This window comes from Thunnus maccoyii, chromosome 10, assembly GCF_910596095.1.
Source record: "Thunnus maccoyii chromosome 10, fThuMac1.1, whole genome shotgun sequence".
NCBI classification, from domain to species: Eukaryota; Metazoa; Chordata; class Actinopteri; order Scombriformes; family Scombridae; genus Thunnus; species Thunnus maccoyii.
In genome coordinates this window covers 23,292,592-23,311,221 of record NC_056542.1, presented here as the reverse complement: position 1 = coordinate 23,311,221, position 18,630 = coordinate 23,292,592, and the positions used below count along the sequence as shown (strand labels likewise).

The following is an 18,630-nucleotide window of genomic DNA, read 5'->3' as shown; positions in this document are numbered from 1 at the left end:
TAGTTGGAGGCAGAATAGCTACAGGTTAATATTAAGATTTCTCATATGCTTTGGTTTTAGCACCCAATAGCACTCCTTTATCTTAACATTTCACTTCAACTTCATGCTAAAATGGGTGCAAGAATTGCAAAGGAATGCAAAATCTACATAAACACATCTTCAGCTGTGCCACTATGCCTGCCTTGGTGTAGCATGTTTGGTGCTACAAAGTACTCATACTCACACTCATGAAAAAGAAATGTGGCAACTAATGTAAGAAGAAGCTATAAGAGAGGTGTGTACAGATGTGTACACAAAGCATAGGAGGGACGAGTGAAATGTGTACTGACACAGGGACAAAATCAATCTAGATAACATATTGGGTTGTAGGGGGAAAAGCACAATTTCTGTAAAACCGCACTGTTTACAACACAACACAACAGCAACTTAAATTTCCTCACAAGGCTTGTGATATATCAATGAGTTGGTCTTAGTCAGCAAGTGCTGTCAATGTGCTACTTTATCTGTTTACTCTGTTGTTGACAATGGGAAGGAACTGAAACAGCATACAGGGCTGAGATGATAAACTACACCATCATAACCTTGACAGCTTCTGTAGCACACACACACACACACACACATATATACACACACAGCAGGGTACAACCGTCCCTGAAATAACCCAAAATTAACTTGAAGGGACGTCTTACTGCTGTGTAAAGAGCACATATACGCTCTGTACTGTGCTACACTGATGTCTTATGTGCCCCAATAAATTACAGTATGATTGACGTCAGCACAGTCTCAATAAGTAGTACTATATCACCCTGTCAATAACCACTGGAGGTTGTGTTGACTAGATTTATGTAAAGAGAAGCCACTACTTTAAATTTCACCCTGACCCCTCTGTTTCAAGCTAAAGTTGCAGTATGCAATATGTACATTTACACTCTACATATGCATGCTTTTCATTGAACTATTTAAAAAAAAAATCAAAGGAAATTCTTAATTGTCTCCTGTTTTCAATCAAGCTAATGCTTTAAATCCAAATAGCCATAATCACTAACATAACATGTTCCCAAGTGCTAAACACACATATGCGTTCTATAATAGAGTTTGGAGACCTAAAGGTAAATATCATTAATATCAGACACTAGAAGAGGCAATGGTATAAAACCAAGATAATGAACACACTATGGTGCCGTGCTGCATAATTACTTTCAGTTTAATGGTTTGCAGTTTCACCTCTGTTTATTTAGAATTAAAGATCTTTATCTTAAAGATTCCCAAAGCAAATAACATACAGTTTACAGTTTGACATACACATCAATTTTGCTTAAATGAAAGGCTAAATAAAACCTACATAAATTAAAGACAAAATGAAACCTATATAAATGAAAGGCTGACTGAAACTTACTGTGTACATTTCTGTCTCTGCCTATATGAGCATGAAGGCACCTCACTATACTGTACATGCAGGGTGCAGCTGTCTAGCCCTAACGTGTATACCAGCTATTCATTCACTGCCAAATATGTACTGTTCACGATGTATAACGAAGTGCAGTTGTCAGGCTGCACTGAAGAATATATTTTCTATAGTTAATGCAAAGTTGAAAAGTTGAGGTTGTGTGTAGGACAAAAAAGGACTGACGGAGAAAACGTGGCTTCTGGAACAAAACTATTTTACTGCAAATGCACATTTTAACTCAGCGGATAATTTCTTCCGCATTGTAAAGGGATAGGCAGAAGACTGAAAATAGGGGGAGAGTTAAAGCAAAAGAGAGGAGAGACGCAGTATCAGCAGTGTCAGGGTAGAAAAAAAAGAGTAGTAGCTAGGTCTATACATTTATTAATGATCCTCATGCTGTCTTTTCTATCCTGTCTAATGCACTAACCTCCTCATACTTCATCCTTTCTCCTGCTTTCATCTTTCTGTCTATCATCCTGCTCTCCTTAAACCCCTCTAGTCCCCTTGTTTCTACCTCGCTACCCTGTCATCCCACTGCCAAAACCTTCCCATGCTCCTTTCTCTGAACTCCATTCTACTGCTCTCACCTTTCCCATCCCTTTTCTGAGGTCTACAACTCTCTCATCTCTACCCCTGTCAGACACAACACCGCTCTGCTGCAATCTCACTTTTCTACGGAGAAAGATCTCGGTTATATAAAGATCAATACAAGGCCAGCAAAAGTTCAAGTAGATCCTGTTTAAATCTGTGATGGATCGGTTTGTCTTTGTATCTGTCAGCTTTGAAGGTTTGTGTGCTGCATGCATATAAGAGATAGAGAGAGAGACATAAAGAAAGAGAGCAAATAAGAGAGAAAGATACGAAGAATGTGAGGGATTGATAATTGTGGGCGAGAGACAAGGACTGTATTTTCATGACCTATGATGAAAACCTGCTCCACTAGTTACTGTACTTCAGCCATGACATGTGCGCACACACATACACACACACGCACACACACAGTCTTTCACCAGGCTATGTACGTCATTCCTGACAGTTTAAGTTTCAAACCTTGATGCATTGTGACAGCTCAGATCTCCAGGGCAGACTTTCAGTCACTTTCTAACAGGTAGAAAACCTCTACAGGCAACTTCTGACTGTCACTTCTTTAACACGAAGAGAGAGTGTTTACCATCACTGTCAAGAGTTCACTGATCATCAGCCAGCTTCATTTTCCCTTAACATAAATGTTTTGTGCACTGGGGTGTGAAATCGTGATATGTCAGTTGGTTTAAATTAAAATGTAATTCACTAACTGAGTACCTGATGGAAGATATTACAGTAAAACAAAGTGATATATGGCATAATGATATACAAAAACAACAGGTAGATGTCATTGCCTGTGGAGCTGTGTGAGCTGTAACATTATAAATATTCTTAGCTGTCATTTAGTATTATACCTGTTGCTAATCTACTGGTGCTGGTTTCTCCGTCTTTAAGGAAGGCTTGTGGTCCAAAACAAGAAAATGGCCTTTTGAGAGATGTTTGGCAATTATGAGAATAAAACAGGTTGTGTCATTACTATCAAGAGACAAAACATTTGATCACTATAGCATGTTTTCTGGAAGCATCCATTTATGAGTATTAAAAGATACATGTCCGTAAATTTCAATTATATTTTTCTAAATTGGTTGTATTTTTAAATGCCTTCAAATGTAACAACAAGTGGAAAATCTCCTCCACCTTGAAATAGGGGGACAACACCACTACTATTCCCAAGAAAGCACACCAGAGACTTTTCTTTTTAAGACAAATGAAAAAATGTGGTATATCCAGGGATGGGTTGGTGCAGTTTTATAGAGCAGCAGTTGAGAGCAACCTTACCTCCGCAAAAACTGTGTGGTTTGGCAAAGTGACAGCTGAGGACAGGAGACAGTTGGACAAAGTGGTGCATAATGCATCCAGAATTATTGGATGTGATCTCCCGCCCCTTGCAGAAATCTATTAGACTAGATTACAAATGAAGGGCCTTAAAGTTTTAAAGGACCCCTCTCACCCAGCTAACAATCTTTTTAATTTCCTTCCTTCTCACAAAAGACCAAGAAGCATTAAGACCAGAACATCCAGGTTCCAGAATAGCACATGTCATGAAGCTGTCCGCCTCCTTAACACTCCAAACATAGCACTGCAGGCCACTCAACAGGTTTAAATAATTGTGCAATAGGGCAAATGTTTCTAATGCACTTGAAGAACTTTATCTAGCAGGTTGTTTGATGTTGCTGCTAATTTCCCTACAGATGCTAGTGTTTTATCTGTGGTGTTTTTCTGTGCTGGATTTTATTTTACCCATTTGTTTTATGCTTTTATGATTATTTCATGGGTTGGATATTACCTATCTATTTTATATTTTGTTTAAAGTATTATTTGCTTTATGAGTGAGTGGTTTTTAATATTTTTGTCTTTTTCTGTTTTTGTTTAAGTGAGCTCACTAAGACAAATTCTAATCAATCATGTTAACATGCCAATAAAGTATTGAATCTTGAATGTAGATTGTTGCTTATTAAATCCGTGTTGGGTTTTGTACACTGCTGTGTTGAGTTTTTGTTTATCATGCCATTTCATAGATATTTACCCACTGCGCTGTTTCTGTTGTTCTCAACTTCATCCATTTTCAGGTTGAGGGCCGACTCAGTCTCCGACCTGGAGCTGCTGGCTGAAGTCACCTCTTGATTTAATTCGACAGCCACGCTGCTGACCTCCTCTGACTCCTCCATTCTGCTGCTGGAGCTTCTCATAGTGGGCTGGACCCGCACAGACCCGCTCACTGTGCTGCTGGTGAGGGTGCTGCAGAGGGAACTGCTTTGATCTGGGTCAAGGTCTGAGTCGTCAAGGCTGTGACTGAGTTCAGAGCTGGAATCCTGGACTGCTAGGCTGTCGGTGGTGCTGCTGCTTGGGGTTGGGGACTTGGGGGGTGCAGTGTCAGTGCACACAGGTAGAGGTTGTACTGCTGTTGTCAGGGGGGCTGGTTTCACTGTCTGCGTTACAACAGTGGTAGTACAGACTGTGGTTGACTGTGCCACCTTGGTGCGGAAGGCTGGGGTGGGTGTTTCAGTTGCAGGGCTATCAGGCGTGGGCGCAGCAGAGGTTGATGTATCGTCAGGGCCTGGAGTGATGGAAATTGGGGTGGGAGGAGGGGCTGGAGCCTTTCTTTTCCTCTGCTGGCTTTCTGAGCCAAGGCCCATCTGATAGAGAATAAGTGAAAGAAAAGGAGAGAGACAGTAGAAAGTAAATTTATGTGAGCACCTTGTGCATGTGTGTATGTGTGTGTGGTCTAACCATAAATCAGCCTGTAAATTCAGTCTGCCAGGACTGAAGTGGAGTTTACTACTGAGTAATTAAATCAAGTGGAGTTCTGGCAGGCGTCTGAGTCTTCAAATCCATCAGAGTGCCAACATTCCTTTTAAATTATCCAACAACAAGACCTACAACGTCTGGCAGTGATACAGTTAATTTGATGCAGTGGTACTGTGATAGCACATTATGATATGTGTATGTTACTGAGGTGTTTCTCATGATTATTCAAGGGAACAGCAACCATTATTCAAACACAATGCTGATCACCTCAGGGGTGAAGACCAGTAACAGCTGAGTTATTAGCAAAATGACGCAATTTCTTCTGTGTGTGTCATGCTGTCCCAGTATCTCACACAATTATTGGTAAGGACCCATTTAAGTCACTTAGGCAAGAACTCAATTTAAGGGAAATGGTAAAATGATATCAAGGGACAACAAGGGGCAACAAGTGGTTCAATAGAAATGTGTCAGTGGCTGTTTCATAACATTAATACTGTTTTATGTTTTTCATAAAAGAAAAAAAAGTTCAGACCGGTTTTGGACAGATTTGTTTGGGATATAAACTTGCAGGAGAGGAGGTTAGAGGAGTAAAAGAGAAAGAAATAAAAATAGGGGGAGATAAGATAAAACTATGAATCATCGACAAAGTAACAAGTGGGAAACTATCTGTTTTATTCCGTAGGGAGATGAGACCATCCACATCCTCCTATGCAAGTTGATCTCACTCTCTGTGAAGTCATTTTTTTAAGCATCAATTTACAGTGCTATGGTCAGGTTTTAACAGCACAGATATCCTAATTTCTAAGAAAACCCAATTACTGCTGCTGTATTTTCTTCATTCTGAAACTAAACAGAAAACATTCCTGGAGCTGCATGTAGTGTTGCATCACGCAGCAGGACAAGAGAGAGATCAGGCCACCTTGCCTTTCTGCAGGCAAACTAGGTTCACACATGTGAACTCAATGAACTTGCTGCATGGCATGCTATGGAAATCCAAATGGCCCCCCTACTGGTTGTCTTTCTCTTTCTTGGTCTCCCACTTCTCTCCCTGTCTGGCATTCATACATACATGAATACAGACATACCAGTGGATGTGGGCCAAAGTTGAAGCTGAAATGGATGACTGAGTTTCCTATGAAGATGTGTGTGTGTGTGCGTGTGCATGCATGTGTGCAAGTATGTTTGTGTGTGTGTTCCCTGTAGAGTGAAACATAAAACTGCAGCCAAGCCCTGCTATGAAAGAAAGAGAGCTGTGGCCTCAACACACGCGCACATGTACACACTTTTCTGGGTGACATTATGAGCACATACACACTTGCACATATGCACGCATGAGAGTGCACACATGAGAAGGAACAGTATATCTCATATCTCAGGCTGAGCCTGGGTGTATGGATTAGGGGGTTGTTAAGGGTTGCAGGGTTAAGTGTGTGCTGCTCTCATGGGCTTATTGGCGCCATGACTGGGAACATAGCATGTTCATAAGATTGTTAGAGACTGAAGCCAATACGTCTATAACTCTGTATTTTACCACATGCAACGTCACATTATACATTACGTTAAGCCGATAATGTAATATGATTATGTATACACTGTGTTCATGTGTTGTTTACTGATTTTGCATTTACAGTTGTTTTTCAAACTTATACAGAGCAAAAAGCTGCATATCAAAGAGGAAAACGGTCTTCTCAATGTTTGAGAAAGGATAACTTTTTTTGTCAAAACCTATGCATGTTTTGCAGCGAGCTATGGGCAGTATATGGCCACTTTTACTTATGTCTCAAGTCAGCCTTGTGTCATGACATCGCATGTCAAGTCACAACACATCAAAGGACTGCCAAAGTATCAAGTGGATCCTCAAGTCCTGGCACCATAAGTACAGGCAAGTCATACTGTATCAAATCATAAGTAGGAACAATGTCAAATAAATTCAGTGCAAAGTTGTGGAAATGAGTGATGAGTTCACTATAGAGAAGCTCAAAAGAACTTGATAGAAAGACACAGTACATTAAGTAAAGAAAGTGGAAGGACAAAATCAAAATATGTGAATACACAGAGATGATATATACTTCTTCCCATTCCTTCTTACCAGTTCTAAAACTGAATAGTTGTGCAGTAGATCAAATAATCATTTAGTAGATTTTATTTAAGTAGGCTATCTTGTCGAGATGACATTAACATTCAGAAGATAATGCTTCTCATTATCACAGGAACCAGATTCTATGGATCATATTCTGGTGCATTAAATATCTACAGACCTCATATACTGTAAGATAGAGATAACTTTCCACACTGTTTATCCACTTTCTACCAGACACACGATAAACAGGTCACCAGAGGTCCATTTATTTCTGATGATTAAGAAGGGATGTAGGGACGTCATGACTTCCTTGTTTCCATACCAATGTAACATGGTTGATGAATAACTCCATTAACAAGTGAAAAATAGCTAACTTGATTAGAGCTATTAAATGCTTTCCTGTTCTCTGCTGTGTTTTTGTTCCCCTCAGAAACGATCTCATAAATGGTGCTTGGACTGGAGACTGCTTGAATTGATCATTTGAGGGGTATGATAAACTCTGCAGTAAAGATACTGTGTTTTTTCTCTTATTTTCTAATTACGTTACTAATATGTTAGTATAACTAAGCTACAGTAAATACACTGCTTACATTTTTGGGTCAAAATTTAACACAGTGTCTCTCATACTGATCACTGGACTGAACTGGTCAGGACAGGGCATCACATCCTGAACAAGCAGTTATGATCCACCAACATGCTTCTTAGTCATCACACATGATTTTTCTTTTCTTATTCAGTCTTGTTTGGGCTCTTATTAAAAAGCGATTGAGAAACAACACAACATATGTGGACCTGGATATATTTTAAAGGGAAGGCGCCTTGATACAAAAGCACATAGAAGGCCATGGCAGGATAGTCTGGTGTGTCCATTAAATTTTCCACTCTATGGTTTGAGAGGCGAAGGGCCCCATGTTGGAGCATGTTGATCAGATAGGGCCACCCATGGAGGCTTCAACCTGGTGGCGTGACCATTCATCAGTTGTTTTGAAGCACTCTTGATGGGTGAGGGGCTTTGTAACAGGGCAACATTACAGTGCTAATGTGGAATGTGAAATGGAGTATGTGTGTGCATGAGAGGGGGTTACAGTGCAAATGTGTGTGCTTGTGCATGTCAGCATGCATGAGTACATCCATATATGCATGTGTTTGCACAGATGCATGTGTATGTATGTGCGTGTCAGAGATAATAATAGAGGCTGAACTGTCTCTACACTGTGAGGGCACAGAGGTCAAAAACATCCTAAGAGTAGGATGGAGGACAGTTAGTGTGTTATAATTAACATGTATGGGTGTGTATTTATGATGAAAAGAATTATATGTTAAAAGTCTTAACAATGTGTGTGTGGAAAAGGGGGGGGTAGAAGAGGCTAGCTAAGGATAAGGAGACACATGGCTGACCCAGTTCCATTGTCATCTACTTTGTCCTACTAACCCACTCTTTGAGAAATCAAATGTTTTCTTCACCTTTTCCCTACATTTACAGTGATGTTCAAATGCACAAGGGGTTTGAGGTCACAGGAAACAGAGTATCATATCAGTAGTAGTAGTGCAGTAACATGGTGAGTAATTTGTCCACAATAAATAAGAACTAGAACCCATGGCAATTTTTAGAAGGGATGTCCTGATCATCATTGCCAATCTGGGTCCTTTATTATTGAGTATGCTGCATTTAATCATTTTAATATTGCCTTGCTGTAGGTAAAGTCTGCATAGTTTCTTTATATTGATTAGGGAAAAGAAAACATATATGATAAAAATAAATGTTGGATCTGACTTGGTATCAACATATACTTGGGATAAGTGGAAAAAAATGTGACCGGGTCATCCCTAGTTATTAGATTACATATCATGGACATTTGCAAAAAATAGGTACATAGTTGTTTTTTAGTTATTAAGTATTATTTTAATTATTAAGACATACTGTAATTGGAGCTAAAGGACATTTTGAAATTATACTGAGATTACAGACACTATACTGTTAAAGTGTAATTGCCAATTCTGTTGATGGTAACTATGGTAACAGACAGTAATATATCCATATTTTCTGTTTGTTGCATATACACAGTTTAGAGAAAGGCACACACACACACACACACACACACACACACACACACAAAGCATCAACAACGAACGGTTTGAGACTGACACAAACATACATTTGCTTCATTTGTTTGTCCCATCTGTCCTGGTTGGTTTCATACACAAGATGTTTTGACAGCTTCAAGTGCAAACAGATCCTGTCCTACATAGGCTACGTGGCAGGGTGACGTGCTCCCCTATTCCTGGCCCCTAACTCACACTTTCACAATCTTCAAGGTCAGTGCATAAGAATAAAACACTTACAGTGTCTACCTACATTTCAGTCACTACAACCACAAGACCAAACAGACATACAGTACACAGTAGGGCATGTAGTATATTAATATAAATAGTATTTATACTGTTGTAATGTAAATCTGGGGAACAGAATAAAAGTACCATTTAATTCACTTTAATGCATGTAAAAAGATACTTTTTCCCGTTGCATTACAGAATTCAACATTACACTTGCACTCCATCTAAGAAGGCATGTAATGTATGGTATTCACCTGTTATAGTGTTAAAGAACTGCAACGGTCAATCCAATATTATTCAAAAATATTATAGTTTGGTTCTATTTTCATATCAGGGCTTTCTTTATGTTTGAATTTTTTCTAACACTGATGTATTATTATTTTTAAGTGTGTTATATCATGATCTTCACATAGTTGACAAAATTGTCTGACATCTTTTAAGGCCTTTTTGACGATGGATGTAAAATGTACACTGCCTTTTTAGAGACAGTGCACCAGCTGTAGCACAACTTAACAAAAACAGCAGCTCTAAAGAAAGGATGAAGGATAAGAGATGAACAGAGGAAGGGCTGCCTGTTTGCTTTGGCAGCAGTAGCTTTCTCCTGTCTTCGCTCCCAACTGATTCAGAAAACAATGTTTTGTTCCTCCACAAAATGTGGAGAGATACAGTAAAACCATGTGGCAAATGGGTAAACATCCTTGTCTATATCCTTCAAAACTGCTATTGACGTCTCACATTCAGAACAACCAGGTTGCCTTCCTTCTTTCTGTCTTTTCACTGCTTTGATTGTAACACCAATATGTTGTGTAAAAAAGGCCAGCAGCGCCTTTTCCGTCTGAGGAAGCTGGCTAAGTTCAATGTTGACAGTTCCCTGATGACTTTGTTCTACAGATCTTTTATTGAGTCGATTTTTACTTTTTCTCTTATCTGTTGGGATGCTTCTCTCAATCTAAAACAGAAAAAATGCATTAACAAAAGGTGATCAAGGTCTGTATCACAGGTGCTCAACAGAAAAGACTGTCTGATTTGTATAACAAACAGTCCTTAAAGAAAGCAGAATCCATCCTGTCAGACAGCACCCACCCTCTGCACCTAGAGTTTCAGACCTTGTCTTTGGCTTTCTGCTTCAAATACCCACTAGCCAAAATAAACAGATACAAACACTCCTTCATACCCTCAGCCCTTTCACTGCTAAACTCCAATAGAAAAAAGGTAATATCAGCTTGACCACCCAACACTGGTTCGTAAATATTATGTACTCTGTTTTTACTTTTTAGTATATGTTGCATTTAATTGCCTTGGGTATTTGTGATCTTGTGTTATTACTGTTTTTACTGCTGCACAACCAATTGCCCCTCTGGGGACAAATAAAGTTCTACTAAATCTTTCTTACTTTTACCTTCCCTTGTTCTTTTGTTCCCTCACAGATTCTTATCTGACCAAGGCTAGGCCCATCTAACCACAAATACAACTGGGACTTACAGCAATGAAACCCAACAATGGTATGGCTGACCTTTGTTTACGTTGCTAAGTGGAGGGAGTATTTATCAAGTGAAGCTGTGACCAGTCAACAAGTGTTGTAAAAGAGACAAAAGAGAGAGAGGAAAAGAAAAGCCGATATCAAAGGGGAACAAAGGAAAAAAAGAAAGAAAGAAAGAAAAAGACAGATGGATAGCATTAGAAGAAAGAAAGATAAACACATACAGGAACACTACAGTACTGATCCAGTAGCAACGTGTGTTTTATCTGGGTGTTTGAACCAGAGCTGTGCATTAGAGCAGATTAAAGTTAGCTACCGTTGTACACAATTACTGGACTGGACTGATGGATGGTTGTGAAAAACAAGTCTCCCTCTGCTGCCAACTCTATTTTCGCAGAGTGACAGATCATCAGGAAGAAAAAGGTAGTCAGCTCGATCAATCACCAAGCCTTACAGACACAGGCAGGAATGCAGCATACACAAAAACTAATTCATGCAACACAGAAAACTAAGGGGATGGTTTTTGGCAGAAAGCTCAGTCTGCCATACTGTTTAACACACATGTTCATCTGCATAAAAACAATGCACACATATCTGCACGCATGGAGTGTCCAGACAGCCATGCTAAAAACAAAAAATGTGTAGTTTGGATGCAATAGAAAATACTAAAAGCTATACTTCTGTCCCTCAAAGTTCTACAAACTGCCAAAATTAAGATCTGTTACGCAATCACATAACATTATCAGTTCTATCCTGGGCAAATTTGATCTCATAGTGTTGCAACAATGTTTCTGCTACCATGGTTCATTTGTGTTCTTTCAACTGAGAGACAGTCATCAAATATTAATTCCCATCAGGGTTCACTTGTCTCAACGAACAGATGTCATGTGCATTATGATTTTCTCCAAATGTCTCCTCCCCTCCTCTGGCTTGTATCACACTTCTGTAACTTTAGGCTTCATAAAAAACTCTGCTGTGCAGGAAAAGAAATGGTTATGTATTGCATTGGAACTTGCTTGATTGGCTCTGTTATTAATAAATTAAATGATTCCAGGTATACATACATGAAATGCTGCCAATCATCTAATATGCAGGATGAAATGCAAATTAAATTTGCTCAGTCATTTGGTGGTAGTGGTTCAAAATGTCAGTTAAAATGAGATATGGGAGCAGTGAAGGTGCAATAAAAATTGAAAGTCTCCATTTAGCTGTAGTAGGTAATCCATTTTAGAACATTTGCAAACTTTTCTTACAGACTTACAGACAGCCTGCTTACTGCTGCTGAGCTTATTATTTCTTCACCCTCTGCTCTTTAATGCTCCATGTCCTCTATTAAACTTTTACCCAGTCGTGTCCTTCCTCTACAAGGTAAGGGTGGCGCTAAGGGCATGCCAACCAGATGTCATGCTGTACTGCATTTTAGAAATACGACCCCAAAGCTTATACATTGTTAATGTTGCACAACCGAAATACACACATCTAAAATGCTTGTAGGACCTGATGTTACCTCAGTTTGACTTTCTGTCTCTCTCTGTGACCCTCAAAGTCACTCAGTTTCTCTCTTTTGCTTTTTATCCTATCTCTCATTCTCTGCTTCAGTTGTTCTGTCTTTATCTTTCACTCCTCTTGCACACGCAACAACACACAGGCGCACAAAATGCACTTACTCAAGAAGCACCTTCTGTTACTGAGCAGTGAAGCAGAAAGTGCAGGATTTCTCTGAACTCCTTTATCACAAGAGGCAATGTAGACATGGCTTCTCTTCCAAACCACAATAACAGACTGCCTATCGCTTTTGGAAAAAAAAAAAGACAACAACCCAAAAACAAGGTCTTGTTTCTCTGAACTCAATGTTCCAAAACATAATTTAATTCAGTGCAGCTCCCATAAAGAGAGACACAGATTGTTGATTGTTAAACTGAAGAAACAAAAACTGTAAACCTCTGACTTCTAAACTCTTCCTGGAATACTGTGTCATCTGCTTTTAGTACCCTTTCTATTCCCATTCTCACCACTGTATATAGCAGCCTGTCCCCCAGACATAAAAAAGGTCTAAGATCTACTTTCATTACTATAAATGAAACAAGATCTTAAATAGAGATGTTAACCTTTCCTTGGTGACAACACCCTGCTATCAATCCATATTGTGTGAAAAGGTTTATTGCTACCATGTCTGAATGATATCATACAATGCGAAATAATATGCTATTGACATTTTTTTCAAAATCCATCCTACTAACACCATCTTTCTTTCGACTTTAAAAAGTTGTTGCACTGTTATTTCTCAGGTATTTAGCTCATCTAGACAAAATGAAATAAGTGCATTTAAAGGATACATTCACAATTTTTTAAGTCTGTCTTAAAACAACAGTCAGGTGCCCATATGAACAGTGAAAGAGGTTTTCCTCGCTGTAATCATTCCCATCTGTTCATACTGGCTTTTAAAAGATCCCCTTCAAATGCGCTGTCAATGTAAGTGATGGGGGCCAAAATCCACAGTGTGTCCACAGTCATTTTGTGCAAAAATGCATTACAAAGTTTATCTGAAGCTTATATGAGGCTTCAACAGTCTGAGTTACTCATTTCAAGTGGATATCTGCCACATTTACAGTCTTTTTAGCATAAAATTCCTTCTCTGAGATTCAGACAGTGTTTCCCTGTTGAGCTGCAGTGGAAGTACAGTAACAAAAAAAAGAGACTTTGGCACAAAAAAGACTACAGAATATATCCACTTGATTTGACTAATTTCGGAGCTGAAGGTTCCTATTAGCTTCAGATACATTTTCACATTCTTCAAATACATATTTGCACAGGAGACTTGTGGATTTTGGCCTCCATCACTGCTCACACTGGAGGTGTATTATGAAGGGATCTTCTAATGGCCGGTATGAACAGGAAAAATGATTATGGCAAGAAAAACCTATTTCAGTGTTCATTTGGGCACCCGACTATTGTTTTAAGACAGATTTAAAAATGTTGTGAACCTGTCCTGTTACATTCTTTTAGCTTAGACCCTCTAGAAAACTGTCAGCAAAGAATGCAAGGGACAGAGCCACAGTGCAGTATTATATAGCAAAAATTCCAGTGATCCTAAATTGATCATTTGCAAATAATTGCTGGCTTGTCATCTTCTCTTAAAATGTGGCCCTGATTTTGACCAACATTTCAATATTTAGTCGGTTATAACAAGGTTCTGACCCTCCTAATTTTGTCGATGATCTTAATCTAACTATGTTCCTGATATGATTTAAATGACCACCTTCAGTGATCTCTGCCTCTCCAAAGGTCATTTGAAGCATTCAGCTTCATTATAACAATCTCATCATCCTCAAAGCTTATATCATGATGTCAGTGTCCATTACTGTGTCTTGTAAGTCACAATTAGTTGACCACCTAAGCTTGTTCAGCACAGAGGGAGGTCTGTAATGAAGACAGTCATCATTGAAAGCTGTCCTCAGATGACCTGCTATTATGTGCCTAATCCTCTCTCTCACACACTCACACAGATACTCATGCATGTTCTCACACTGTGTGCACAGACAGTAGCTACAGTACATAAGCTTGGTAGACTGTAACACAAACCAGCATGCTGCAGAATTGTGACATTTTATGATTGTATGTGTGTGTTCTGCAAGGAGACCTGGCCCACTTCCAGGCCATCACTTGTGGACAAACCTGTATCTATGCAATTGTATTTTATTTATTTGCTGAACTCTTTTGCAGTTCAACAGATGTTTTGCAGTTCAACAAATAAAGGAATAGCGTGACATGTTTTCACCAGGGTTTGAACTTTTGATGATGTGCTCCTCTACTGACAAGCAAAGCGTGCCAGTTTTTTCCAGTGTATCTTAATTACGCCTCCAGCAATTACAATGCCAAATTTCATGTAAATGGGAAAGTATAACTCGGACTCTGACTGTGATCTGATTTGATCTGACATGTACAATTGCAGAACTCTTTAAAGCCAATGCCCCTGAGAAACTGTCCTTATAAGACCTGGTCATTATGACATCCTTCACTGTCATGAAACTAAATCCTTTTTAATCACACTCACACAACAAACACAGGCCAAGCATGCTGCAAATCTTTGAACACCTCACACCTCTGTTGTGTCCTCAGATGACGCTGGCTCACACAGAAATGCACATACCCTCCTTTCCATCCATCCATTCATCTAGTAATCACTATGATGACTGCTTAACTGTTTATAAGTGCACATATTTTTCTACAGCCTTTCCACATTTCTGTTTTTATTGCACACAATGTTTGGAAAACTCTGGCACTTGTTGACCTAAGGCTGAACTGTTGATAAGACCAGCAGAGCACATCGGCAGCCTGTCCTCAATCACGCTGGCTCCACAGGCAACACTAGAAAACTGAGGTGAAACATGAGATGTGTCCTGCACCACAGCATGACCTTGCAATGTGTGTACGTGCATGAATATACATGAGACCTTGTGTTCAGACAGGGTAACAGTTCAGAGAAGGCATAAGAGCGAGATGGAGAAATCTATTATTAGACCAGTCATCAAGTCCTCAGATGACCTTCCCAACTCTATTCTGTGTGGCTGCCCTTCTGACTTCCCGCGGTGTCTCGCTATTTCAGCTCTGGTGTCTGTCATAACTCTTGATCTGACAGGTGGACAAATAAATTACCTTCTCCCTCTGCACAACTACAATTTGCAATACTAAAAATACTCAAAACTGCTACAAGAAGCCTCTTAATAGAGTCACTGTGCACTGCAAACAGAAGAACAAACATCAAACATCTATAATTAAGTTAAAATTAAAGCTGTAAAGGAAGGATACAGACTTTTAGCTGACAATAAAAACTAGAAGTATTTTTACCTCTTTAAACGGTCCATTGGTAGCTAAAATGAACAGTGATCCCTGTGCATTTATGGGATAATTTCATTATTGTCCATCTCTGCAGCTTTCAGTACTTTACTTATAACAAAATCTTTACGACAGATCATTCAAGCTTATGTTTTCAGCACACTCAGTAATCCTTGGTACGCTCATCGCACAACATTTCTCAGAAATATTTTCTGCTTCTCTGTACTCAGTTTGGTTTACTTAATTAAGCTGTAAATGATAACACCATCTCTGTGTTCTCCATGCTGTCCTGAGAACAAATTTCCTCTTGATAGCATACACCAAGAGCACTCACTCCTCCAAATAAACAAAAACTATTATCAGAGGGGAGGAGGAAGGATGTTGGTTGCTAAACAACATTTCCCAGCATGCCGCCATAACACTATAATGAGACTGCAGGGAGCTGTTGCTCTAATGTAGATGATACAGGTCACTCTGACCTTCTGCTGATTCTCAGGCCAAAACACCCAAAGGAAAGGCTGCTTCAAACAGATATTGCAGCTATCAGATATAGTATTTCAGGTCAATCCTGATTCAGATATTTTTCATAATTAGGATCTTTTTTAAGATGAAAAAGTCAGGTTTTGTCATCCTTATAATGCCAGTCATATATTATTTCAATGGCATTTTCAAATGTATGTATGCTGTTACCACACTGGACATACACATAGCTTGGAGTAAGTGATACAATTTGAAACCCAGCCCATGGCCATGATGACAAAAAACATTAAAACATGGCCATAGCTGTAATCCTTATACAGTAGTCTCTGTTTTCCAGTTGGTAGTATGCATCATTTTGTCAATGTGTCTAAATCTGAGTAACACACACAATTTCAAAACAGCTATTTTATCACCTCACCTGATAGTTCTCAAAGCTAGTGTGTCCCATGGTGGGTGTTGGGGCCCCAGGTGGTGCCGGGGCCCTCCTCTTCTTGGCGTCAAACTTGGGAGACGTCCCGGAGATGTTCATGACTGACTGAGATTGGCCCAAGGTGCTGGGCCGATCTTCTACACAGGGCACCCTTGACACTGTGGGCAGACCCTGGGGGTAACATCAAGAATAAAAGGGGGTCAGACTGACAAATATGTATCGGTGCATACACATGAACAAACGTGTCTATGAACTTTAAGTACATTTTGCTATCAACTGCTATCCATGTCTGTGCTTTCAAATATACAGGGGTGAAATCATTTACCAATCTGAATGACAAGGCAGGATTAAATGTTTAAGATACAGCACACTGCATGAACTGACTTACTGAGCTACTGTTGTGTAATCAGTGTGGCATTGTTAAACTTTATTGAAGTTTACTGAATATACTGTACTGAATGGGCACTCAGGAAGTACACAAATCTGGTTATAAGGGTGATCAACCATGTTTTAACAGGTTTTGACTTTTTCTATCTGCATCTGGATCTGGATCTCCATCAAAATACACATGGAAATAGAAAACAATACTGACTGGCTGATTGCAGCAGTGGTTTTTGAACAATACCTGCTCAGGAATATTGCACCCTTTTAAAAGGATCAATTGTGCAACATTTCAAGTGCCCAGATTTGATTTTATATCATCATCAAAAACAAATTAATAATATTTTCAGCTCATCCAAATATTTTATTTAACAAATTTGATGAAAACTAAATGGAATTAGTGGGAGGACCGGTAAAAATGTTTTGGAAAAAGTTAAAAATAGTGCAAAATCTGCTTAGGTGGAAAGAGCGTATACAGGTAGACTCTTCTTGTCATCAAGCTCTAGGGAAAAAAATTGCATCTTAGCCTCATTGTTCAGGAGCTATGAGCCAAAATGTAAAACTACTTTATAAATGGTGACATTGTGGTGCTTTTTGCATCAAAAACCACTGGCCTCACTTTCCACCAAATTTCTTCAAAAACTCTTATGTAGATTTGAGACACCCTGCTAACTAACAAACAAAGTGCAACTTGAAGGGTTCATTTTCTGGTTAAAACTGACAACTCAAGTGCTTATACTAAACGAAGATGCATATTGAAATTGAACTCAGAGGGGGAGCCACACTCCCCAAGTATTGAAGTCTAAAACCATGCACACATGCACATACTACACATGTAATCAAATGCATACGTTTCTGGGGATGTAGTCCACTCTATGGACTGCAGTCACAACAATTATTGCAACATTTATTTGACCAAGTTGAATGTGCCAACACATTTTCAAAGGGTGGCTGCTCCTGGCTAAGGCATTGGAACAAAAATGGCTTTCAAAATCTGATCAAAGAGAGCTCAAAGTGCTCCTGAAAATCTCAACCTCCCCGTGGCTCAGCTTGGTACAGAGCCTTGGCACAACGGGGGGACTGAACCATGCCTCACACCCCCATGATCTAAGAAAAGGAAAGTGTTTAAAAGCAGATTAATTGATGCGTTCAGACAATGCCTGGATACAGCATGAAAGCAGAGGAAAAAGGAACATAAAGTTCAGGTCATTAGAATTAATTGGACCCGAGATTAGAACATCTCACAGTAGGGAGGGATGGGAAAAGAACAGTACTTCTGAAAAAAGCCTTAAGGAGAGCAGTCCAGTAGGCTGGCTGCAGCTTTTTTTGTTATAAGAAAGACATTTGTACTTTTTGTACTTTTGAGCAAGTATACATCATCTACCAGGCAGTGGCGGTCCTGGAAATTTTGGTGCCCTTGATGAACTCTCAGTCAGCATCCACCAACCCCTTAGCCCCATTCCCCTGGACATGAAATCTGCAAAAATCTGGCACATTCTGCATTTCATGTATGGAGAGAATGGGATACTACATTGCTGCTTGGTATTGGCATTGTTCAAAAATCTGAACAGATATTCGAAAATCTGGACAAATAAACCAAAAGTAGCCTATATTATCTGCATGGAGAGACACTACTAGAGGGAAGGGGGGGAATATGGGATTTCAGTGTTAAACTAGGAGTCTTATTAGTTTGATGTGTAGAAAAGAAAAAAAGCAGATAAGGTCAGTTACTGTTAGATCCTGACCAACCCTGTTGCCATGTTGGGACTATTACTGTGCCACATGCATAAAATGTGCACAGCGTTATATGATATGTCTGTAGATGATAA

The 18,630-nt window shown here is 39.4% G+C and overlaps 1 protein-coding gene across 4 annotated transcripts in view; it reads right to left on the bottom strand.

Annotated features, from left to right (window-relative positions):
- The window catches only part of cobl (cordon-bleu WH2 repeat protein), a 65,669-nt gene that overhangs the window by 13,937 nt on the left and 33,102 nt on the right, over window positions 1-18,630 (bottom strand). For all 4 annotated transcript variants that reach the window (XM_042425168.1, XM_042425170.1, XM_042425169.1 and 1 more), the window contains 2 exons: window positions 16,409-16,591; window positions 4,059-4,668 (listed from right to left, as the gene is read on the bottom strand). In XM_042425168.1, coding sequence (XP_042281102.1) covers window positions 4,059-4,668; window positions 16,409-16,591 — 793 coding nt within the window. The remainder of the gene's footprint in view (window positions 1-4,058; window positions 4,669-16,408; window positions 16,592-18,630) is intronic.